The sequence below is a fragment of the Notothenia rossii genome (assembly GCF_949606895.1).
Source record: "Notothenia rossii genome assembly, chromosome: 8".
In the NCBI taxonomy this organism is placed as follows: domain Eukaryota; kingdom Metazoa; phylum Chordata; class Actinopteri; order Perciformes; family Nototheniidae; genus Notothenia; species Notothenia rossii.
Window position 1 is genome coordinate 77,972,042 of NC_136906.1, and position 25,758 is coordinate 77,997,799.

A 25,758-nucleotide genomic window follows, 5' to 3' on the forward strand; every position below is an offset into this window, starting at 1 on the left:
CAGGCAGCACGGTTTTTCCTCTGTCCAAGATGTGCCTACTACACATGGTCGTAATGAGCCCAGGGCTGTTATTACGCACTGTGTAAGGCGAGGGCTCTGACGTAGCTCGTCACCATGACAACCACATCACATCCAAAGCATGCCGCGCGCTCAGAGTATTACTCAGAGTGGCGACGCCTGTGTTCGATGGACAGATGGATAATAATAGGCAGCAAGGCTCACCGGTTAAGCCGGCTGCCCCTAACCTGTGGGTTATAGGCAGCATGGCTCGCTGCATAAACCGGCTGTCTTTAAAACCTATTGGTTTTTAGGCAGCTCGGACAGCTCTCCTCCGGAGCGTCACACCCCGGGGGGCGGTGACAGCCCTCTCCGTGATGCAGCTGTTAGGCATGATGTCAGCTTGTCACGTGGTGATCCCCCTGGGTCTCCTTCACAGTGAGGAGACTTCCAGAGGTGGTTTATTCGCCTGCGTATCGACCCCGTGCGTCAGAGGAGACGCATGGTGTACATTCCTCCTTCCGTGGGTTTGGATTGAACCCACTGGAAAAATCTCCACGTCAGTGGGGGTGCCCCTGAGCAGAGTGACGTCACACACCGCAGTGTTCACAGATGCATCACTCGCAGGCTGAGGAACGTGCATGTCGCAGGCAGTGGGGGGACAGTGGCCGGGTCACATGTCTCTCCATATAAACGTGCGGGAATTACTCTCCGTATGGAAAGTAAGCCAGCACTTCGCCCCGTTGCCGTACAATCAACATGTGTTGATTCGAACAGGCAACAAAGTAGCAATCAGCGCAACTGCTGAACACACATCCTTCACAGCCAAATGGACAATGTTCCGTTTGGTGTGTAGGGAAAAGCCTGGAACCCGTTACGGGCCCCCTGCCTCTCGTGCTGTCGTTCCTCCAGCTGTTGCTGGACAGGAATTGGCTTATAGCATGGTCAAAACAAATGCTGCTGCCATTTCATCTTGCCACGTAGGTTTTGGGATCAGCACGGTGTTTAGTCACCCTCTGACAAAACGTTCTCTACGGGGAACACAGAGACTCAGACCTGTGTCACGCGTTTTGGCGCCTCAATGGGTTTTGGCTTTAGTGTTACGCGCACCGAGTAAAGCTCCATTTGAACCTTTAGATCAGGTCCCCCTGAAGTTCTTGTCAGCCAAAGTAGCTCTGCTCTTGGCTCTGACATCAGCTAAAAGGGTGAGTGATTTGTCTGCTCTCTCTGTGGCTCCGTCATGTCTCCGGATCCAAGGAGATGGCAGCTCAGCTGTTTTGCACCCTAACCCGGTTGGCTTCTTTCCTCCTCCTCACACATCAGAGGAAGAAGCCACATCTCATCTCCTCCGTCCCGTGCGCACGCTGTCATGCTATATTGCGCGCACGGCTGCTTTACGCAGCTCGTCTGTTTGTGCATTCCAGAGAGCGCTCATTAGGGCAGCCTCTGTCTGCACAGCGCCTGTCACACTGGCTGTGTGAGGCTGTGTCACAGGCGTATGTCTCCTCTGGGGTGGATCCCCCGGAGAACATCAAAGCGCACGGTACCAGAGGAATTTCCTCCTCCACGGCGTTGTACGGAGGAATAACAGTGAAGGACATTTGCACTGCTGCATCTTGGTCTCCCCCTGTCAGAATGAGTAATGTCGAGGACTCAACTGCGTGCCCTCTCTCCTGCCTGTCGTCACTTAGAGAGCTGCCCTTTTCCCCCCTCTTTGATCGTGTTAACAAGTGGGACTTTGGTCTCTACTTTTTATAACGACAGGTAGCCTATTTAGCCTACCCTCGTTCCCTGATGGAGAATATCCATTTTTTAATGCTATATTCCCTGGGAATTTGATGCTCCATTACGCAGGACGAAATGGACATGGGTTATTAACTGAGTCGGTGTGTTTTTGTGCTTCTGGTAACGGACGGACCAGGGGGGCGTAGACTACATCCTGCTTCGCCCTTAACTCAATAGCGATAGCCTTAGAGGGCGAAGCCTTATACGATATAGAACTGGGGTTACATACTGTAACCCAGCTTCTATGAGTATAGGCGCAGCCCTCGAAGGTTCGGGCCCCACTGGCTCCGCGAATAGCTGAAGAAAAGCTGTTTGTGTGGGAGTAGATTGTAGGGCCTACTTCCTATTTATACGAAGTGAGCCCGTAGGTGGGGCCCACGTCATAGGTGGGCGTGGATTAAGTCTGTCAGTGCTGCACACGTGCAGGAGGGATTAGCCAATAGCGATAGCCTTAGAGGGCTGCGCCTATACTCATAGAAACTGGGTTACAGTACGTAACCCCAGATCTTCATCTTCATTTACAGTCTGTTGTTGGAGGAAACACACAAATATTTTATTATTTTCTGTATGTTATTTCAATAACTAGCACCAACATTGCTTTTTGAAGTGACACACTTTTAAATGAAAAAACAGTTCAAAAATGCCTATTCCAAATACCTCTATAAAAAAAGATTTATTGATGTTATTTTGAATTTTACATTTTTATCCAACATCAGTCCTGATCATGACTATCACATGTGTATTAATTATCAGAATTTTAACAATGTAACCTCCCCCCCTCTCCTCTCTCTCTCTCCCCTCTTTTTATCTTTGATTTTATCTTTAATTGTATTAATCTGTGTGAATCTGTTCTGTTCTGTTTTTATTCTCACCCTGTTGCTGTTAAACTACTGAATTTCCCCACGGTGATTAATAAAGGTCCATCTTATCTTATCTTATCTTATTTTAAGAACTTACCTGATGTTTTGAGAATGTCATTTTAGGAAAAACCATACAAATAAATACACCTGCACTCTTGTAAGGTTAATGGGTCACTTTATTTAGTAAAATACAAAACAATAAAATGTGCAGAAGAAAAATCAATACTCTTTAAAACAGTAATAAAAAAGACAGAATCAATTTTATAAAACCTTCATTATGCCCACACTGTAAGTATTAAGAATTCAGTAAATCTCCAACATGTCTGAACCTTTTTCACGATCCACCTCTAGAGGGACTCACATGTTAAGCTGTACTCTCACTTTGATGCAATTAAGCCAAAAAAAGCAAAAACCTGGTCAATATAAATCTTATTATAACTCTGCTCTCTTTGCCCTTGTAATCTGGTTATAACAATTGTGCCATAGTTTAAAATACAGCATTAAACTGTATTATTTTGTTGGTTTGTTGACGGTGGCGTAGAGGAGGCTGGGATCAGCGGAGGCAGCAGAGGAAGAGGAGGGAGCTCTCACGGTATGTCCACATTGTTCCAACGCGTGCTTCAACGGAGACGCTTCCCATTCACTTTGAATGGGGTGACATCAAGCTTTGCCGAACTGCATTGTGGTTCCGTCGCGTTGCTCGCTTCAAAAGTTGAGAAAAGTTCAACTTCGACGGAAGCGCCAGCCAATCAAATCATATGCCAGTAAAATCGCTAGCCAATCAAACCGCATGCTTGTGCGTCCGGGGCGGGAGATTAATGTGATTTTTTGATGGTCGTGCAACAGACACGCCCACCGGCAAGCTTCAACGCGACGGAACCGTGTGGGCGATATGTCACAGTGCTGTAGGTCATTGCATAATCTTCATCATCATCAGCCTGTAGGGAAAGAAAAGGGATTATACAGAAAGTTCAGGTGTATATCAGTATGTAGTGTCTCTACTTTAAAGAGTCCTCTCCTGATGATGTTCAGGTGTATATCAGTATGTAGTGTCTCTACTTTAAAGAGTCCTCTCCTGCTGATGTTCAGGTGTATATCAGTATGTAGTGTCTCTACTTTAAAGAGTCCTCTCCTGCTGATGTTCAGGTGTATATCAGTATGTAGTGTCTCTACTTTAAAGAGTCCTCTCCTGCTGATGTTCAGGTGTATATCAGTACGTAGTGTCTCTACTTTAAAGAGTCCTCTCCTGCTGATGTTCAGGTGTATATCAGTATGTAGTGTCTCTACTTTAAAGAGTCCTCTCCTGCTGATGTTCAGGTGTATATCAGTATGTAGTGTCTCTACTTTAAAGAGTCCTCTCTTGCTGATGTTCAGGTGTATATCAGTATGTTGTGTCTCTACTTTAAAGAGTCCTCTCCTGCTGATGTTCAGTTGTATATCAGTATGTAATGTCTCTACTTTAAAGAGTCCTCTCTTGCTGATGTTCAGGTGTATCTCAGTATGTTGTGTCTCTACTTTAAAGAGTCCTCTCTTGCTGATGTTCAGGTTTATATCAGTATGTAGTGTCTCTACTTTAAAGAGTCCTCTCCTGCTGATGTTCAGGTGTATATCAGTAGGTAGTGTCTCTACTTTAAAGAGTCCTCTCCTGCTGATGTTCAGGTGTATATCAGTATGTAGTGTCTCTACTTTAAAGAGTCCTCTCCTGCTGATGTTCAGGTGCATATCAGTACGTAGTGTCTCTACTTTAAAGAGTCCTCTCCTGCTGATGTTCAGGTGTATATCAGTATGTAGTGTCTCTACTTTAAAGAGTCCTCTCCTGCTGATGTTCAGGTGTATATCAGTATGTAGTGTCTCTACTTTAAAGAGTCCTCTCCTGCTGATGTTCAGGTGTATATCAGTATGTAGTGTCTCTACTTTAAAGAGTCCTCTTCTGCTGATGTTCAGGTGTATATCAGTATGTAGTGTCTCTACTTTAAAGAGTCGTCTCAAAGATCAACTTTGATGATTAAAATAAAAATGAAAAGTGAATAACAAAATGTTTAAACTCACCACGTTGTCATCCGTCTGCGTTTCATTCCCTAAACAGAATTCAAAAGAGAGTTGATTTGAACTTCCACAGTTAAAATCCATGTTCATCAAAAGCTTGTTGTTTGTAAAGTATAATGTGTGAATGTCCTCACCTTGAGTCCTCTTCCGTCTGATGACAGCCACAGTGATTATTGTGAGTGCTGCAACACCCACTATCACAACGATGATCCACCACCACCAACCTGGAAGAGAGGAGTTAGAAGAGTTACATATACTCAGAGGTTTTTATCTCTTTGTCTTTAAACTCTGAATCAACAACATGTCTTCTGGCTGCAAGTCTTTTCTAACTGTTGTTGACACTGTAGTCACCTTCCCTGCATCCTCACCTTAATGAATGAAACAACAACAAAACATACAGTTATAAAAATAACAAAAGCATCTCACATCATAAAGTTGTGATGCATCAGGATTAAGTGATTTTAAACAGATCATCATGTTCTCACCTGAGGACTGAGGGCTGAAGGTCTGCACGTTGGCACCATCTCTTACTGCACAAGTAAATAACTCAAACCTTGGTGTGTAACTAAAAAGAGAAGTCAGAAATGTCACAGAGGCAGAGCAGGAAGACTGTGATGTCTCTTTCTCTCTGTGATCTTTATCCACATCTGGACCCTGAAGCAGCCACTTCACTGAGAGTCTACAGTCTCCATATGACACCACAGAGCAGCGTAACGTCACCTCATCATTGCTCTGATGTTCAGTCACTGAAGATGGAGATATTGTGAGAGAAAAGACAACAAGAGTAACATTAACTTCAGCACTGTAATCATCATCATTATTGGAATGTTTCAGTTTAGAGACAGTTTGAAAACATGATGATGTAAATACTCACTGGTAACAACAGAGACACACACACACACACACACACACACACACACACACACACACACACACACACACACACACACACACACACACACACACACACACACACACACACACACACACACACACAAACAAACTGTTACTCTAAATGACAGTTTGTGATTTTAAGGCAGTTTTTTTTTATATACCTTTACTAATTTTTGCTTAATTCTCTCACCAAGGTACTGAAAGATACACTTGTATGTGTTGGGGGAATATTTGCCAAGGCCCATCACTGTGACCCAGTTTATCAGTGCATACTGTCCTGACTGAGCACAAGCACCTGTAATCTTGGAGGCTGTGCTCTCAGTGCTTTGTCTCCCTGTTCCTGCCTGTTGGCGTCAGCTGATAGAGGAGTTATGCTTCTATCTTGTCATCAGGGGCGCCACCAGGGATTTTGAGCCCCATGAAAAGATATCACATTGGTTACTTAAACATTTTTTTCTTAATGTTCTAAAATGCTTTGGGCCCCTGTCAGTCACGGGCCCTTAAAATCGTCCTAACTGTTCACCCCCTTACGGTGCCCCTGCTTGTCATGCACAATGTTGATTATTCTCTCAGTATAGCTAAATACATGGGTCTGGGTTAGAGATCTTCAGAATTGATGTGGCATCTGTACCGTGTGGTCAAACCGTGACCCGTGACATGTCTTGTGAATTCTCCGGCTCTCCCCGCCTGTCCATAGGCATGTGAAATGCACTCGTAGAGTCATCCTGTCAGGCGTTTCTTGGACAGAGCTTTCCCGGCCACACCATCCCCAAAGCACACAAACAGCTGTTCAGTGCGCCTAATGGAAGCCGTGCGCCCTACATAACATGCCAGCGCACACACCGGGCAGAGGAGGTGCAATTTAGCCTCCCTGTCCCCAATATGGGTTGGAAGACTAAAGCCGTCTAACTATAACTATATAGTCCTGGACCTGAAAGAACTGCTTAGGTTCTTGGGGACAAAGGAGGGGTTCGGTCTGAGTGTCGCCCCGCAACGGTCACCCCGAATCAAAAAGCAACTCGAGTGCACCGACAGAGCGGTCAGCTCGCACACTCTCTTGGCCGAAGTCAAGGCAAGCAGCAAAGCTTTTTTCAATGATAGCGCCAGATTAGACTTTAGTGGAAAGTGACAGTGTTAAAAGGGGAGATAGAGGGGGTGACACGTGTAACGGGGGCAGGATGGATTTGAACCTGCGTCCCAGTTGCAGCAGGATTTCATATTTTTAGATGTGTTTTATTTTTATATTTTTTCTTGATATTTGTGAAATACTACACTTTGACTATTTTTTTCCAAATGTTACGACATAAACCATATCATTTTTAAAAAAAATAAACTAGCAAAGATTACCCTTTTGACCCCATATGAAAACCAAAGGGTCAAAGTATTATTGCCTACCTATACAACTTCAAAAGACATACTTAAATGTCATATAACCTTATATTACCATAAAAGAGTCCATAAGTAATATAACCCCCTATTAAAGAACATTACCTTCTAGAGGGTATTACAACCACAACAGGTGACCGAAACAAGTCATACTATCATCATTGACTATAATGACCTACTAAGGACACTCTCACCATACTACTTCCCTGATGGCTCCCACAAGATTGCTGACATCCTCGTGGATTCATCTTCTTATTATACACACATGCATTTCCAAACATTTGGTCTAGCTATGTTGTAAATGTATTATCTCTTCGATTTACACACGGCATCTATTGCACGTCTGTCCGTCCTGGGAGAGGGATCCCTCCTCTGTTGCTCTCCCTGAGGTTTCTCCCATGTTCCCCTTTAAACTGTGGGTTTTCCCTGGAAGTGTTTCCTTGTACGATGTGAGGGTCTAAGGACAGAGGGTGTCGTATTGTCATACTGATACTCTGTACAAACTGTGAAGTCCACTGAGACAAATGTAACATTTGTGATATTGGTTTATATAAATAAATAAAATAAACATTGATTGACACTATAACACAGGTTTCACATCAAAGGGGCAATAAAGTCTTATCACCCCACTATTAAGCAACATCCTTTATAAGGGGGCAATACAACAATAAACAAACAAGTCATAAAAGATAAGAGGGTCAAAGGTCAAAAGGTCTCGCAAACTTCAATATTGTTCTAGTTAAATTCATTCAAAAATGTAAAAATAATTACATGTCATGCTTTTATTGATTTGTGAATGAGATTGATTTGGGGCGGTTGCAGCTCAGTGGGTTAGTGCGCTCATCTTCAGATCAGGGGGCACCGGTTCAATCCCGCCTTGACAGCCTCGCAGTGAGCATGCCGCTGTGTCCTTGGGCAAGACACTTCACCCCAAATTGTTCCTTTGGGTATTGTCCACAGTATTGAATGGAATGAAACCGGATGATGAGTGAAAGTATTGTAAGAGTAAAAGTGTAACATAATGTAAAGCGTCTTTGAGCACCTGGAAAAACGCTACCATGTATTATTTATTATTAAAAATAAATATTTGATCCCTTGCAGATTTTGTAAGTTTGCCCACTTACAAATACATTGACAGTCAATAATTGTAATGGTAGGTTTATATAAACAGTGAGAATAAGAATATAAAAAAAAAAATCCAGAAATTGGCATTATATAAAAGATAAAAATGTGTTTGCATTTAACTGTCACCACCGTCAAGCATGGAGGTGGATACATTATGCTTTTGGGGAGTTTCTCTGCTAAGGGGACAGGACGACTTCCCTGCATCGAGGAGAGGATGTACGGAGCCATGTCGTGGAAATATTGGCCTATAACCCCCCTCTTCCAGACAGAATAATGATCAGAATTGTAACTATTTAACTATTTTCTCCAACATGTCTGCCCCTTTTTCACAATCAACCTCTAGCCCAGTGGTTCTCAAACTTTTTCTGTCAGGCCCCCACTTTGGAGAAAAAAAAAGTTGGGCCCCCCCAACACAAATAGTCAGGCTCAGTGGCGGCGCCAGAGATTTATTTTGGGGGTGCTGTGGGGTAGCTTGACATTTCATAGAGGGTGCTCAAATATTTAGGGTTTCCCATTAATGTACCGGTCGCTACAGTGGAACTTTCTACTGCAACAATCCCCATGCACACACACAGTGTACCCACGACAGTTACAATGAAGGCTCGATAATCAGCTCACGGCATATAAGCAGGGGTAAAGTGCTATTTTTATAGGTGGTGTGTGGACCTCACATAGGGGGGTCCTGGGGAAAGCTCCCCCGGGAAGATTTATTTTTAAATATTGAAGTTAAATGCATCCATCTGGTGCACTTTGAGAGCAAAATGAAGAGATATATGGATACCTCTCTCAACACCCAGATGAAACAGAACTGTAAACAGATTTACTTTTTCTTTATGGATATTTTACAAATCACCCTTTTAAACTTTATTCTTTTTTTACTGTAATATAGTATTTCATACCTGTTTTTCATTTATTCTCTTATTTGTTTATAACTATAATGATCATATAAACGTGTGCCTCGGAAATAAATGTTTACGTAAATGGTGACCAAAACGTTTGAGACCCACTGAGATAACTGTTACGACTGGAGCACACAAAAACTGATAGGACCCAAATGCACGACTCCAGACAAGAGATGATTCAAAAAGGTTTTACTGTGGTGATGAAACAAGATAATCCATACACAAGGTTCAAAACGATCTGGCACTGAGCACAGGGAACACACATAGTATATACAAAAGCAAGGGACTCCACAGGTGCAAACAATAAGGTAGGCAGGTAATCAGGTCAGTGACAAACAGGCAAGGTAGGAATCGAACTACCTGAAATGAGAAGGGAAATGACAGAGTAAAACAGGAAATGGCAGACACGGACTTGACAATATAGACTCACAGAGAAATAAAACTAACAGATCTGACGAGACAAAACAATAACACTGAGAGAGTCCTTTAGTTCACTGAGCCTCTCAGTCTGACAGGAGAGGACTCTCCTCCACTTTGTTGTTGAAAAACTCCTTAAATCCATTAGCGTAGCTCGCTAGCACCAGAAGCTAACAACAACGATCTCCGGTACCGGTGCGCTCTCTCTCTCTCTCTCGCTCGTTCACACAAAATGGCTCGTTCCACACACACACACACACACACACACACACACACACACACACACACACACACACACACACACACACACACACACACACACACACACACACACACACACACACACACACACACACACACACACACACACACACACAATATTATTTTCGAATCAATAATTTTTCAATTTATGATTCTTTTTTTTTTTTTCATAACCATTTTTCCTCCTGGTCTCTCGCGCCCCCCCTGGCATGCCTCTGCGCCCCCCAGGGGGGGCGCGCCCCCCACTTTGAGAACCACTGCTCTAGAGGGACTCACATTTGCTGAACTCTCACTCAGATGCATTTAAAAGCCAAATACAACTTTATTATTTATTTTTTCTTGATTTGTTGACGGTGGCGTAGAGGAGGCTGGGATCAGCGGAGGCAGCAGAGGAAGAGGAGGGAGCTCTCACAGTGCTGTAGGTCACTGCTTGATCTTCATCATCATCATCATCATCATGAGCCTGCAGGGAAATAAAACTGATTATGCATAAAGGAGTTCTGAAAGTCCTGCTTTTGCTGCCATTTAACAACTTAAAGAGTCCTCTCCTGCTGATGTTCAGGTGTATATCAGTATGTAGTGTCTCTACTTTAAAGAGTCCTCTCCTGCTGATGTTCAGGTGCATATCAGTACGTAGTGTCTCTACTTTAAAGAGTCCTCTCCTGCTGATGTTCAGGTGTATATCAGTATGTAGTGTCCCTACTTTAAAGAGTCCTCTCCTGCTGATGTTCCAGTGTATATCAGTATGTAGTGTCTCTACTTTAAAGAGTCCTCTCCTGCTGATGTTCCGGTGTATATCAGTATGTAGTGTCCCTACTTTAAAGAGTCCTCTCCTGCTGATGTTCCGGTGTATATCAGTATTTAGTATCTCTACTTTAAAGAGTCCTCTCCTGCTGATGTTCAGGTGCATATCAGTATGTAGTGTCCCTACTTTAAAGAGTCCTCTCCTGCTGATGTTCCGGTGTATATCAGTATTTAGTATCTCTACTTTAAAGAGTCCTCTCCTGCTGATGTTCAGGTGCATATCAGTATGTAGTGTCCCTACTTTAAAGAGTCCTCTCCTGCTGATGTCCAGGTGTATATCAGTATGTAGTGTCCCTACTTTAAAGAGTCCTCTCCTGCTGATGTTCAGGTGTATATCAGTATGTAGTGTCTCTACTTTAAAGAGTCCTCTCCTGCTGATGTTCAGGTGTATATCAGTATGTAGTGTCTCTACTTTAAAGAGTCCTCTCCTGCTGATGTTCAGGTGTATATCAGTATGTAATGTCTCTACTTTAAAGAGTCCTCCCGCCCCTTAGCCTATGACGATCAATGTGTTGGAGTGCTAGCCAATAGGAGTTTGGGTGTTACATAGTGATGTCATTATGTTCCAGAAGTAAACAAAGGAGTCCAATGGAGGCGTTTGAGGCACACATATTAATTTATATATTGAAATGCCTTTTACATGCATTAAAACTATATAAATCTTAGATTCTAATTCATATCAATAGTTTCTTCCTTTATAGCATCACCAGTGTCATCAATGAGAAATCTTACCCTGGCTTTCCTGCTGCTCTTCCTGGTGTAGCTGATGGGGGCGTAGGAAACACCATCTTCAGGATCAGCCTACAGAAATAAAATGTATTAATATTATTAATTATTATTGCTGCAGTGAAATAAACATAAAATCTGCTCTGTAACATGCAGCGTTAATGTGACCTACTATAACTCCTAATTCATGTTGCTGTATAGGTTTCATCGTATTCAACATCCATGCATTGTAACCAATGGCAACAGTCCAAATGAATACTGCCATTATTAGACCTTTAACCCTGTGGTCATTTTGAGACTGTTGTGTTGATTTGGTATTTTGTTTCTCATTTTGTTTTTTAAATCACATTTTGATCTTGCTGCCTCAGAAACTCCTACTTTCTGTTTTAAAAAAGTAAGATCAATTCTGATGGTTAAATTCAAAATGAAAAGTGAATAACAAAATGTTTAAACTCACCACGTTGTCATCCGTCTGCGTTTCAGTCCCTAAACAGAATTCAAAAGAGAGTTGATTTGAACTTCCACAGTTAAAATCCATGTTCATCAAAAGCTTGTTGTTTGTAAAGTATAATGTGTGAATGTCCTCACCTTGAGTCCTCTTCCGTCTGATGACAGCCACAGTGATTATTGTGAGTGCTGCAACACCCACGATCACAACGATGATCCACCACCACCAACCTGGAAGAGAGAAGTTAGAAGAGTTACATATACTCAGAGGTTTCTATCTCTTTGTCTTTAAACTCTGAATCAACAACATGTCTTCTGGCTATTTTACATCAGTAAAAAGTAACTTAAACAGCTCAGCATGTTCTCACCTGAGGACTGAGGCCTGTAGGGAAACAGATGTTCTTCTCCCGTGTTCTCATCAGTTACATTACAAGTAAATAACTCAGACCTTGGTGTGTAACTAAAATGAGAAGTCAGAAATGTCACAGAGGCAGAGCAGGAAGACTGTGATGTCTTTATCTCTCTGTGATCTTTAACCACATCTTGACCCTGAAGCAGCCACTTCACTGAGTGTTCACACCGTCCACGTTTCTTCACAGAGGAACTCACAGAGCAGTTTAACGTCACCTCATCATTGTCCTGATGTTCAGTCACTGAAGATGGAGATATTGTGAGAGAAAGACAAGAAGAGTAACATTAACTTCATCACTGTAATCACAATTATTGCAATGTTACAGTGTGAAAACATTATGATGCAAATACTCACTGGTAACAACAGACAGATCAAACAGAGTGACTGGACTTTGTTGTTCTCCTGATCTGAACTGTTTGCAGTTGTAACGTCCAACATCCTCCTCTGTGACCTTCTTTATAACCAGAGAACATTTCTTTGTAACGCTCAGTCTGTCTGATTGAGCTTTGGGATCTTTACCAATCTGCCCAAGATTAACCAGCTCTCCTGCTGCTGAGCTGTTTGAATCAATGAAGAGCCAGCTAGTACTCTCACAGTTATCCTGATCATGTATCACATTGTCACAAGGCAAAGTGGCTTCATCTCCAACTCTGACAGTCAATAAGGAAGATTTCCAGTTTGCTACTATTGAAAAAAAAAAGACAGAGTTCACTAAAGTCACCACGTCACAAACACAACTCATCATTCTCAGTTAAAGGAACAGTACGTAGTAAAGTACCGTTAGTGATATTAAAGCTGTTTTATTTAAAGTGTGTTCTCTGCATCCTCACCTGTAAAGTGGAGCAGCAGCATCAGGAATGAAGACATCATGATCCTTCTGAATTCAGACATCGTGCTTCTCTCTCGGTCTCTGGCTCTCGACTGTCAGACTCTCTAACTGGCTGCTTCTTTATTTCTCTTCTGAGAAATGAAGAAGTGTTTCTGTGAGGATGTAGTTAACCACAGGTTGACATGGTTGTTAACCTGTGGTTTTACCCTCTGGTGCTGAATAGGTACGTGCTTAAAGTAAAACCGTGCAGAGAAAGTACATATAGCATTATATATTACTATTTTGAATTATTCCTTTTCATAAATACTTGTAGTATTTTTTTTTATATCACTTTTATCAGAAAACAGACTTGCTAATGGTGTTTGAATGCACACACAGTGGTCTGAGACCTCGTGGTTTTCCTATGAATTGCACCTCTGAGAACCAAGAGGTGTTGTTGTGGCTGTGGTAGCAGCAGCAGCAGCAGCAGCAGCAGCAGCAGCAGCAGCAGCAGCAGCAGCAGCAGCAGCAGCAGCAGCAGCAGCAGCAGCAGCAGCAGCAGCAGCAGCAGCAGCAGCAGCAGCGCTCTGCAGGTCTAAACCACTGATGTTGACCAGATACAAAACAGAGACATGAGTAATGGAAACAGTAACTATTGTCTAAATGAACTCTAATGAAGTTTAATTAATTTCATACTATTACTTTTTACTATTTTTTTTTTTACAATTTTCAAATCAGACTTTTTTATAAATTGGATGAAAAACCATAATATGACATTTTTCGACAGAAGAAATAATACTACTATACCGTATACTTTCTCTGAAATACTGTACTACGACTTTTTTCACATGTTTGACAAACTGTACTATGACTTTTTTTTCAAAATATTTTCCAACGCTTTGTTTTATGCCATACTGTACTATCATTTTTTAGAAATATTTTCGACACAACTTCTTTGAATATTATTGTATGACTTGAATTTACTGCCCGGTTCATAGGCTGCAACAAAGAAGGGAGACCAGTCAAGTTTAAGTGTAACAAAAGGACTAATTTATTTACAATAGAACAAAACCAAAGGACTTCAAAAACCTAAACAAACGTGGACGTCAGGTATCAGTAATGTGTGTGTGTGTGTGTGTGTGTGTGTGTGTGTGTGTGTGTGTGTGTGTGTGTGTGTGTGTGTGTGTGTGTGTGTGTGTGTGTGTGTGTGTGTGTGTGTGTGTGTGTGTGTGTGTGTGTGTGTGTGTGTGTGTGTGTGTGTGTGTGTGTGTGTGTGTGTGTGTGTGTGTGTGTGTGTGTGTGTCTTTAGGTGTGGGAGATGATGGAGGAGAAGATCATGAAGAAGAAGAAGAAGAGTGAAAACTTCTGCTCTAGATTTACAGAACATTTGTTTAAAAATGATGTAATATTCTGTGAGGGAATAACAGGAGGGAAACACACGGTGTGAGTCTCCCTGTTGACCTGTTTCTATGAATCATTAAGGGATTTATTTCACCGGGCCTTCGTGTTGTTTGATTTAAGTTTAGAAAATGTCCGACTCCTCACATCCGTCACCAGCGTAGGGAGGAGGTAACTGTTGAATGTTTCATACATACGTTTTATACAACCCTCTCCTAAAGAAACCCACTCTCAACCCGTCTGATGTTATAAACTACAGGCCTGTCTCTCTCCTCCCGTTCCTGTCTAAAACACTTGAACGCGCTTACTTTAAACAACTCTCCTGTTATCTCCATCAGAACAACCTTCTGGATCCGCACCAGTCTGGTTTCAAGGCAGGTCACTCCACAGAAACTGCTCTCCTTGCTGTCTCTGAGGAACTGCACATGGCTAAAGCAGCCTCCCTCTCCTCTGTCATCATCCTTCTGGACCTGTCTGCTGCATTCGACACGGTGAACCATCAGATCCTCCTTCGCACTCTCCAAGAACTTGGAGTTTCAGGCACTGCACTTTCCCTCCTCACCTCATACCTCAAAGACCGCACCTACAGGGTTACTTGGAGAGGGTCCGAGTCCGACCCTTGTCAATTAACTACAGGGGTCCCTCAGGGCTCTGTTCTTGGTCCCCTCCTCTTCTCCTTGTACACAAACTCGCTCAGGTCTGTCATTAGCCCGCATGGTTTTTCATACCACTGCTACGCTGACGACACCCAACTAATTCTGTCCTTTCCCCGCTCAGAGAGCCAGGTTGTCGCACGCATCTCTGCTTGCCTAGCTGACATCTCTCGGTGGATGTCTGCTCACCACCTCAAGCTCAACCTTGACAAGACTGAACTGCTTTTCCTTCCGGGAAAAGAGTGTCCCACTCTTGACCTAACAATCAACATCGGCCCCTCTGTTGTTTCCCCGACTCAGACTGCAAGGAATCTGGATGTGACCCTAGATAACAAACTGTCCTTCACTGCAAACATCGCTGCTACAACCCGCTGCTGCAGATACACGCTTTACAACATCAGGAGGATACGTCCCCAGCTGACCCAGAAATCAGCGCAGGTTCTGGTCCAGGCTCTCGTCATCTCACGCCTAGACTACTGCAACTCCCTCCTGGCTGGTCTACCTGCATGTGCCATCCGACCTCTGCAGCTCATCCAGAATGCAGCGGCTCGTCTGGTCTTCAACCTTCCTAAATTCTCCCACACCACTCCGCTCCTCCGCTCCCTTCACTGGCTTCCAGTAACTGCTAGAATCCACTTCAAGACACTGGTACTTGCGTACCATGCTGCGAATGGATCTGGCCCTTCCTACATCCAGGACATGGTTAAACCGTACACCCCAGCACGTGCACTCCGCTCTGCATCAGCCAAACAGCTTGCTGCCCCCGCACTGCGAGGGGGACCCAAGTTCCCATCAGCAGAAACACGTGGGTTTGCTATCCTGGCTCCAAAATGGTGGAATGAGCTCCCCATTGAAATCAGGACAGCAGAACGCTTACACATCTTCTTCAGACTGAAAACTCATCTCTTTGGACTCCAGTTTGAGCGATAGAATTACTAACAAAGCACTTATATACTAATAAAGGGCTGGCTTATCTAAAGCCAGTTGAGTAGCACTTGAAATGTTTGGCTCTATGAAATCTGATGGACTTATATGATTCTGTTTTCTTCAAGGTTGTTTCTTCCTGGTCGAATGCACTTATTGTAAGACGCTTTGGATAAAAGCGTCAGCTAAATGTAATGTAATGTAATGTGTATATCAGTATGTAGTGTCTCTACTTTAAAGAGTCCTCTCCAGCTGATATGTTAAAAATGTTAAAGTGATGCCAGAAAACAATATTTCTGTTCGGCAAAAATGCTATAATTACTCCCAAAATATTAATATTGTGTTAAATAGAGGGTCAGACGGCAGATACAGTTTAGTTTTTAGGAGGCATTGTTGTTAACGTCCGCAGCGCTATCTTGTATTCGGGGGTCATGTTCTCATGAGAATTGATCAAACTTATATCCAAGATCAGCGCCACAGTATTCATCGTACTATAACTTTCTAGAAAAACCCCTGCTTACAATTCTAAATAAAGCGTGCCATTTAATTTAGAACAGTAAACACATCATTGAATGGTGCTATTGTCTCTGTTTGTTGACGGGGGCATAGAGGACGCTGGGATCAGCGGAGGCAGCAGAGGAAGAGGAGGGAGCTCCCACAGTGCTGTAGGTCACTGCATCATCTTCATCATCATCATGAAGGTGAGCCTGGAGAGAAAGAGTAAATCCCATGAAATAAAAATAATAGAGTTCTGAAAGTCCTGATTTTGCTGCCATGTAACAACTGAGTCATTCCCTCTGCTTCAGCTTTTGAAGTGCATTAAACCTGCATTCCCTCTCATGGCCAGCAGGGGGCAACACATCTGGTTCTAAAAAGCAGTCAGATTGAATAGAAGTCTTTTAGAAAATGACCCTACTGCTCACTTGATGTATTACCTCTGTAAACATGTTCCTGATGAGTTTATGGTGTCTATCGCTAGTTTCAAGTCTTCTTGAATAATGAATGTATATTATGGTCCCATGTATAGAACAATAGATGATAAAGAAGGATATTCTTAGATTCTAAATCATATCAATAGTTTCTTCCTTGATTAACATCACCAGTATAATCAATGAGACAGCTCACCCTGGCTTTCCTGCTGGTCTTCCTGGTGTAGCTGATGGAGGCGTAGGAAACACCATCTTCAGGATCAGCCTACACAAATAAAATGTATTGATTCGTTTTCTATGGGTTATGTATGTATGTATGTATGTATGTATGTATGTATGTATGTATGTATGTATGTATGTATGTATGTATGTATGTACTGTATGTATGTATGTATGTTCTGTATGTATGTATGTATGTATGTGTGTGTGTGTGTATGTATGTATGTATGTATGTATGTATGTATGTATGTATGTATGTATGTATGTATATTCTGTATGTATGTATGTATGTATGTATATTCTGTATGTATGTATGTATGTGTATGTATGTATGTATGTATGTATGTATGTATGTATGTATGTATGTATGTATGTATGTATGTATGTATGCATGTAATAATCAATCTTTTGACCTCTTGCTTTCTGTATAACAAAGTCAGGCATTCTTGTTGTTTTTTTTATTTCAAAACTCACCATGTCATCATCGGTCTCTGTTCTGGTCCCTGAAAGAAAGAAAAAAAGAGAAAATTGTCTTAATCTTCCACAGTTAACATCCACGTTTATCAGAAGCTTCTTGTTTGTAAAGTATAATGTGTGAATGTCCTCACCTTGAGTCCTCTTCCGTCTGATGACAGCCACAGTGATTATTGTGAGTGCTGCAACATCCACGATCACAACGATGATCCACCACCACCAACCTGGAAGAGAGGAGTTAGAAGAGTTACATATACTCAGAGGTTTTTATCTCTTTGTCTTTAAACTCTGAATCAACAACATGTATTTTCTGACTGTAAATGTATAATATTATTTTATATCTGTCTCTACCTGGATTTTTGTCCTGTTGTTCTGTTTGATTGTTTTCAGATGCAGTGTTGGTCGTCTCTAAGGCTGGTCTCACTTTCAATGTTGATTGAGTTGTTGTTGTTGATACTGTAGTCACCTTCCTTGTGTCATCACCTTAATGAAAAAATAACACAGTGCTGTACAGTTATGAAGCAAATGTTAAGAGTTATCATGACAGAATGATGCTACAAATATTAAAACCTGAGCTTTACAAAAATATATTATGTAATTATTCATTTCAGGATGAATGATTTTAAACAGCTCATCATATTCTCACCTGAGGACTGAAGAGAAACAGCTGTGGTTCTGTCCTGTGACCATCAAACACTTTACAAGTAAATACATTAAACCTTACCTGAGTTTAAGTTGGGTTTAGCTGTTGTTGTTGGTTTTTTTGTTGTTGTTGTTGTTCCTGGTTTTGTGTCCTCAACTAAACAAATAAACACAACACAACTATTTAGTCTGCAACTTCTGTAAAACAAACACATATTTGAGGTGATTATCCATGTCCGATTGAAGTAACTTAAACATCTCAACATGTTCTCACCTGAGGACTGAGGGCTGAAGGGGAACAGGTGTACTTTTCCTGCGTACATATCAGTTACATTACAAGTAAATAACTTAGACCTTGTTGTGTAACTATAAAGAGAAGTCAGAAATGTCACAGAGGCAGAGCAGGAAGACTGTGATGTTTTTATCTCTCTGTGATCTTTATCCACATCTCGACCCTGAAGCAGCCACTTCACTTTGTGTTCACACCCTCCACGTCTCGTCACAGAGCAGCGTAATGTCACCTCATCATTGTCCTGATGTTCAGTCACTGAAGATGGAGATATTGTGAGAGAAAGACAACAAGAGTAACATTAACTTCATCACTGTAATCATCATTATTGAAAAGTTGTATTATATTGCTCTGTATAGAGTGTGAAAACATTATGATGTAAATACTCACCGGTAACAACAGACAGGTAAACCTTAGAGTCTGAACTTTGTTTTCCAACAGATTCTTTGAACTGTTGACAATAAAAAAGTCCAGCATCCTCCTCTGTGACCTTCTTTATACCCAGAGAGCATTTCTCTGTAACGCTCAGTCTGTCTGATTTAGCTTTGGCTTCTTTACCAATCTGTCCACGATGAACAAGCTCTACTGCTGCTGAACCTCTTGAATCATCAAAGTACCAGCTAATGCTCTCACAGTTATCCTGATCATGTATCACATTGTCACAAGGCAAAGTGACTTCATCTCCAGCTCTGACAGTCAATAAGGAAGGTTTCAACGTTGCTGCTGTTGAAAAACACAGACAGAGTTCACTAAGTCACCACGTTACAAACACAACTCATCATTCTCAGTTAAAGGAACAGTACGTAGTAAAGTACCGTGAGTGATATTAAAGCTGTTTTATTTAAAGTGTGTTCTCTGCATCCTCACCTGTAAAATGGAGCAGCAGCATCAGGAATGAAGACATCATGATCCTTCTGAATTCAGACATCGTGCTTCTCTCTCGGTCTCTGGCTCTCGACTGTCAGACTCTCTAACCTGCAGCTTCTTTATTTCCCTTCTGAGAACTGAAGAAGTGTTTCTGTGAGAATGTGGTTAATAACAGCAGCAGAACTCGGGTGGGTTTTCCCTCTGATGCTGACCAGATAAGGTACGTGCGTACAGCAAAACCGTGCAGAGAATGTACATATAGCATTATATATTGTGTAGTTGTAACAGACTTGCAAATGGCGTTTGAATGCACACACAGTGGTCTGAGACCTGGTGGTTTTTCTATGTGAATTGCACTTCTTAGAACCAAGAGGTGTTGTTGTGGTTGTGGCAGCAGCAGCAGCAGAGCTCTGCAGGTCTAAACCACTGATGTTGACCAGATACAAAACAGAGACATGAGTAATGGAAACAGTAACTATTGTCTAAATGAACTCTAATGAAGTATAATTAATTACTTTTTAAAACTTGTACCCTCATGTTGTTCTGAAATGCTTAACACATTGTATCTGAGTTATTGTCATGCTCTGCACACTGAACTTATGAATCTTTGGTCCCTTTAAAAAGACACAAACGTCTCTAGAGAGGCATACCGGTTAAAGTCTTTTAATAAACACGCTGCAGATACACAACTTTCTGAAGATGCTAAATGAATCTGTGCCCTGGAGGCTGAAACCGAAGAGGTGCCGATGTGTCAGAGCCTATAGATGTTCTTGTGTCTCTGCTGATGAATTGTCATGGTTGTAAATATGCACTAGTCGACAAGTTTTTCAAAATAGTAGTCGACTAGTCGACTAGTTGTTACGTCATAATAAAGACACACAAATAGAGCTGTAAAACTGTATTTTGTTTTACAATTCACACAGTTAAGTTAAACACTGTAACAAAGCAGCATTTAAATGTGTGTAATATGAATGATTACTGATTACATTTAAAACAGTAACTGGACTCACCAAATCTACTGCAAAAACTCTGTTAAGAACATAAATGCAAAGTAAATCCAGTGGGCATTTCGCAACACTTTACTCGCTGTCACTGTCCTCCTCGATAACGATGTCCACCCTTCAAGGTTTTTGGTTTGCGTTAAGGAAGACCAAAGCATCAACATGTGAGGGAAGGGGGCTGGACCGCTGTCGGGTGACAGTTTTGCCTGCCAGGGAAAACATCCGTTCACTTGCTCTCCTTGCTGTCTCTGACGAACTGCATACGGCTAAAGCAGCCTCCCTCTCCTCTGTCATCATCCTTCTGGACCTGTCTGCTGCATTCAACACGGTGAATCATCAGATCCTCCTTCGCACTCTCCAAGAACTTGGAGTTTCAGGCACTGCACTTTCCCTCCTCACCTCATACCTCAAAGACCGCACCTACAGGGTTACTTGGAGAGGGTCCGAGTCCGACCCTTGTCAATTAACTACAGGGGTCCCTCAGGGCTCTGTTCTTGGTCCCCTCCTCTTCTCCCTGTACACAAACTCGCTCGGATCAGTCATTAGCCCGCATGGTTTTCCATACCACTGCTACACTGACGACACCCAACTAATTCTGTCCTTTCCCCGCTCAGAGACCCAGGTTGTCGCACGCATCTCTGCTTGCCTAGCAGACATCTCTCGGTGGATGTCTGCTCACCACCTCAAGCTCAAACTTGACAAGACTGAACTGCTTTTCCTTCCGGGAAAAGATTGTCCCACTCTTCACCTAACAATCAACATCGGCCCCTCTGTTGTTTCCCCGACTCAGACTGCAAGGAATCTAGGTGTGACCCTAGATAACAAACTGTCCTTCACTGCAAACATCGCTGCTACAACCCGCTGCTGCAGATACACTCTTTAACACATCAGGAGGATACGTCCCCAGCTGACCCAGAAATCAGCGCAGGTTCTGTTCCAGGCTCTCGTCATCTCACGCCTAGACTACTGCAACTCCCTCCTGGCTGGTCTACCTGCATGTGCCATCCGACCTCTGCAGCTCATCCAGAATGCAGCGGCTCGTCTGGTCTTCAACCTTCCTAAATTCTCCCACACCACTCCGCTCCTCCGCTCCCTTCACTGGCTTCCAGTAACTGCTAGAATCCACTTCAAGACACTGGTACTTACGTAGCATGCTGCGAATGGATCTGGCCCTTCCTACATCCAGGACATGGTTAAACCGTACACCCCAGCACGTGCACTCCGCTCTGCATCAGCCAAACAGCTCGCTGCACCCGCACTGCGAGGGGGACCCAAGTTCCCATCAGCAAAAACACGTGGGTTTGCTATCCTGGCTCCAAAATGGTGGAATGAGCTCCCCATTGAAATCAGGACAGCAGAAAGCTTACACATCTTCTTCAGACTGAAAACTCATCTCTTTAGACTCCACTTTGAGCGATAGAATTACTAACAAAGCACTTATATACTAATAAAGGGCTGGCTTATCTAAAGCCAGTTGAGCAGCACTTGAAATGTTTGGCTCTATGAAACCTGATGTACTTATATGATTCTGTTTTCTTCAAGGTTGTATCTTCCTGGTCGAATGTACTTATTGTAAGTCGCTTTGGATAAAAGCGTCAGCTAAATGTAATGTGATGTAATGTAATGTAATAACTTGGGTTGCTGGTGTAGCCAGGTAGCTCCTGGAAAGCTTGGCTAAACGGGGGAAGCGGTTCGCGTTTTGTGCCCAACACTTCAGAGGGTTATCCATTGTGGGGATATGGGGTGTCTGCTGGCAGTAATCCTGTAGCTCATCCGCGCCACTGTTGACTCGTTTTTTGTTGTTGCTCTCGTAATGAGGTCCAAAAAGCTGTTCAAAGGGGGGATGCTACTGGAGGACGCTCGTGAACTTTTAGCACCGGAGCTAAAACTGAAACTGTCGAGGGCATAATTGCGCATAAAATGAGGACCCCTGAATGTTGGACGTGTTTTGCTGGAGCATTTTGCATCACCTCAGCGGCAATGTCGGTATCCTCATCTCCCACGTTTGCCTCCATTTTGATCATGACTAGTTCACTAGGGCCCACAGCGTCGACTAGTGGTAGAGGTAGTCGACTAGTCAATTAGTTGGTGAAACCAGCAGTGTGTGTGTGTGTGTGTGTATTGTGTGTGTGTGTGTGTGTGTGTGTGTGTGTGTGTGTGTGTGTGTGTGTGTGTGTGTGTGTGTGTGTGTGTGTGTGTGTGTGTGTGTGTGTGTGTGTGTGTGTGTGTGTGAAACCCGGTATCACGGCAAGACGTGAACATGTGACGATTTACCATGCTGGGAGACGTGAAGATGTCACGTTTTTTTCCCTTCAAACGTGACAGTTAAACGGTATTGTTAACATAGCCCAGCCAGTGGAGAAATACCCGGAAATGCCAAGCAAATGCTCTACCCCGACAGTCGGTTGTTATTGTCAATATTATCATAATAATTATTTATATTTTAATAGTCACACTCGATTTCACCGATTTTCTTGTTGCCCCAGCTGGTCGACACCTCTTTTAGCAGAAACAAAGGCTACATTCAGGGATATAGTATATTTAGAAAAGACAGGAATGCACATGGAGGTGGGGTGGCAGTGTATATTCAAAAGCAAATACCAGCTAAAGTGAGATACGATTTAATGTCTCCTGATATTGAAGTACTTTGGTTGCAAATTCATTTACCACACTTAAGACCTTTGTTGGTGGGATGCTGTTACAGACCTCCTAATGCTAACCTTGCTTATTTAGAAACAGTATGTCAAATGTTAGATAAAGTTTGTGATCTTGATAGAGAGATTTATTTTACAGGTGATTTAAACATAGACTGGAATATGTCGCACTGTGCCCTAAAAAATAAGTTGCTGACAATTACTAACACATGTAACTTAGTACAAATGGTGACTAAACCTACTAGGATAATCAGAAAGAAAGATGGATCAAATAGTGCAACTTGTATTGATCATATATTTACTAATTTCAGCCATTTATGTTCACAAGCAATTTCAATCCCGGTAGGGTGCACTGATCATAATCTAATCATCATTGTGAGAAAGACAAAGGTGCCAAAACCAGGACCAAAAGTAATAGTTAGAAGATCAATGAAATATCTTTGTGAAGAGTCATTTATAAAGGATGTTCAAAAGATATGTTGGAAACAAGTTCTTGAGAAACTAAACCCAGATGATGCTCTTGATGGCTTTAATTTCTTATTCAAGCAAGTGATTGATAAACATGCACCACTTAGAAAGCAGACTGTAAGGAACCTTAGAACGCCCTGGTTAGATGATGAGCTAAGAGAACTAATGAAACAAAGAGATGATGCAAAACTTGTAGCTATCTCATCAAGTTATGAGTCAGACGGGCACATTTATAGAAAATTGAGGAATTATGTTACAGCATTAAATAAAAAGAAAAAACGAGTGTATTATGGAAATACAATTAAAGCTATTAATGATGATAAGAAGAAGATGTGGGATTTAGTCAATGGCATGATGGGCCGTAAGCCCAAATCCACCTCAACATATCTTGAAGTGGAAGGGACATTTTGGACTAAACCGGTACAAATTGCTAATTATTTAAATGATTATTTTCTTGATAAAGTGGATACTTTGAGGAGAGATATGAAGCAACCTATTAACAGGAATTCCACTTTTCTAATAAATGATTTAATCATGGAAAATAAGAATTGTAAATTTAAAATAGAGAAAGTGTCAATTGCAGATGTTGAATGTCCACTAGGTAAATGTAATGATAAACCACCGGGTGTTGATAATCTAGATGGTAAATTTCTTAGATATGTTGCTAATTTGGTTGCGGAGCCTATCTGCCATATCATCAATGTAAGTATTGAAAAGTGTATTTGCCCACAGGCATGGAAAATAGCAAAAATTATTCCACTTGCAAAAGATCCAGCTGGATCATTTTCTGGAACAAATAGTCGCCCGATAAGTTTATTACCAGCGTTAGGAAAGATAATGGAGAGAATAATGTTTAATCAAATACAGAAATACTTTGAAGGTAACAATCTTAATACTGCTTATCAACATGCCTACAGACCGGGCCATTCCACATGCACTGCTTTAACACAAATGACCGATGACTGGAAGGTGGAGGTAGATAATAGGAAGTTAGTGGGAACGGTACTACTTGATTTTAGTTCTGCCTTTGATGTCATCGATCATCCATTGTTGTTGAACAAGCTAGAGCAATATGGTTTTCATCTGAATGCACTGAGGTGGATAGAAAGTTATTTGACCAATCGATGTCAAACTGTTTTTTTCAATGGAAGTCTGTCAACTATTAAGAAAGTCAGTTGTGGAGTTCCTCAGGGGAGTTGTTTGGGACCACTTTTATTTTCTATTTTCACAAATGATCTACCATTGGTCTTACAGGAATCCAAAATTGTTATGTATGCAGATGACTCGACAATATATGGAGCAGGTTCATCTACAAGGGAGCTGAGTCACTGTATAAATAAGGATCTACAAATGATTTCAGAGTGGGTAATAAATAATAAGTTGGTACTTAATGCAGGAAAAACTAAATCTTTAATAATTGGGTCAAATCATCAGTTAAAATGTGAACCTAAATTGCAGTTACATTTAAACCATATTGACATTAAACAAGTCAAGGAAACTAAGTTGTTAGGGATAACTCTAGATCAAACACTGTCTTGGTCTAAACAAATTGATAATGTTGTGTGTAAAATGGGAAGGGGTGTGTCACTCGTTAAAAGAATTGTAAAACATTTGCCAATAGATGTCAGGAGACAAGTCTTGGATGCTTTGGTGCTATCACAGCTTGATTACTGTTTTGTTGTTTGGTCTAGTGCTTCAGAAAACGATTTAAATAAACTACAAGTAGCACAGAATAAGGCAGCACGATGTGTTCTGCAGTGCTCCTACAGAACCAGAGTGACTGAAATGCTGGAGACACTGAAATGGATGAGTGTTAGACAGAGGTCCATTTATTCTCTGTTACATTTTGTAAAGAATATTACAGTGACACACTTACCACATATATTGTCACAAAAGTTCATAGCACAGTACTCTACACATAACTATCAAACCAGACATGCAATAGAAAAAAAGTTCATTTTACCCAAATCAAGATCAAATATCAGACAGAAAACAGTACTATACAGAGCAATGGTCAGCTGGAATTCGTTACCGGTCCATATCATTCAAGACAACTCAAATATACATTTCAAACATTTGCTAAAACAATATCTGAGAACTACAAATTAAATTTGAACTGTACTTGTGGGTCAATTAGTAATTAGTAATTAGTATTATCATGTAAATTATATTGTTGGTAAAATTTTGTTTAGGTTTTGACTTGATGATGGCTAAAATGTGATGACTATTTTTTTTCTGTTTTGTTTTTGCTTTCACTTCCTTACCATGCACTTTTCATGAAATGATGAGTTGTTCCGTTCTGGTTTGTATTATGTATGTTTTGTGTGGGTGAGGACCCCAGGAAGAATAGCCAATGCTCATGCTAGTGCT

At 41.8% G+C, this 25,758-nt stretch overlaps 1 protein-coding gene and 1 long non-coding RNA gene across 2 annotated transcripts in view; both read right to left on the bottom strand.

The window, feature by feature from the left end:
• Window positions 1-13,018, bottom strand: part of LOC307017490 (uncharacterized protein) — a 43,942-nt gene extending 30,924 nt beyond the window's left edge. The window contains exon 1 of the mRNA XM_079647108.1: window positions 12,893-13,018. Coding sequence (XP_079503234.1) covers window positions 12,893-12,953 — 61 coding nt within the window. The 5' untranslated portion in view covers window positions 12,954-13,018. The remainder of the gene's footprint in view (window positions 1-12,892) is intronic.
• Window positions 13,019-16,989: 3,971 nt separating this feature from the next.
• LOC307017492 lies at window positions 16,990-18,395 on the bottom strand. Its single transcript, XR_013802199.1, has 4 exons — window positions 18,192-18,395; window positions 17,819-17,950; window positions 17,602-17,691; window positions 16,990-17,039 (listed from the first exon to the last, which is right to left on the bottom strand). It is a non-coding gene; the product is annotated as an uncharacterized lncRNA (long non-coding RNA).
• Window positions 18,396-25,758: the final 7,363 nt, after the last annotated feature.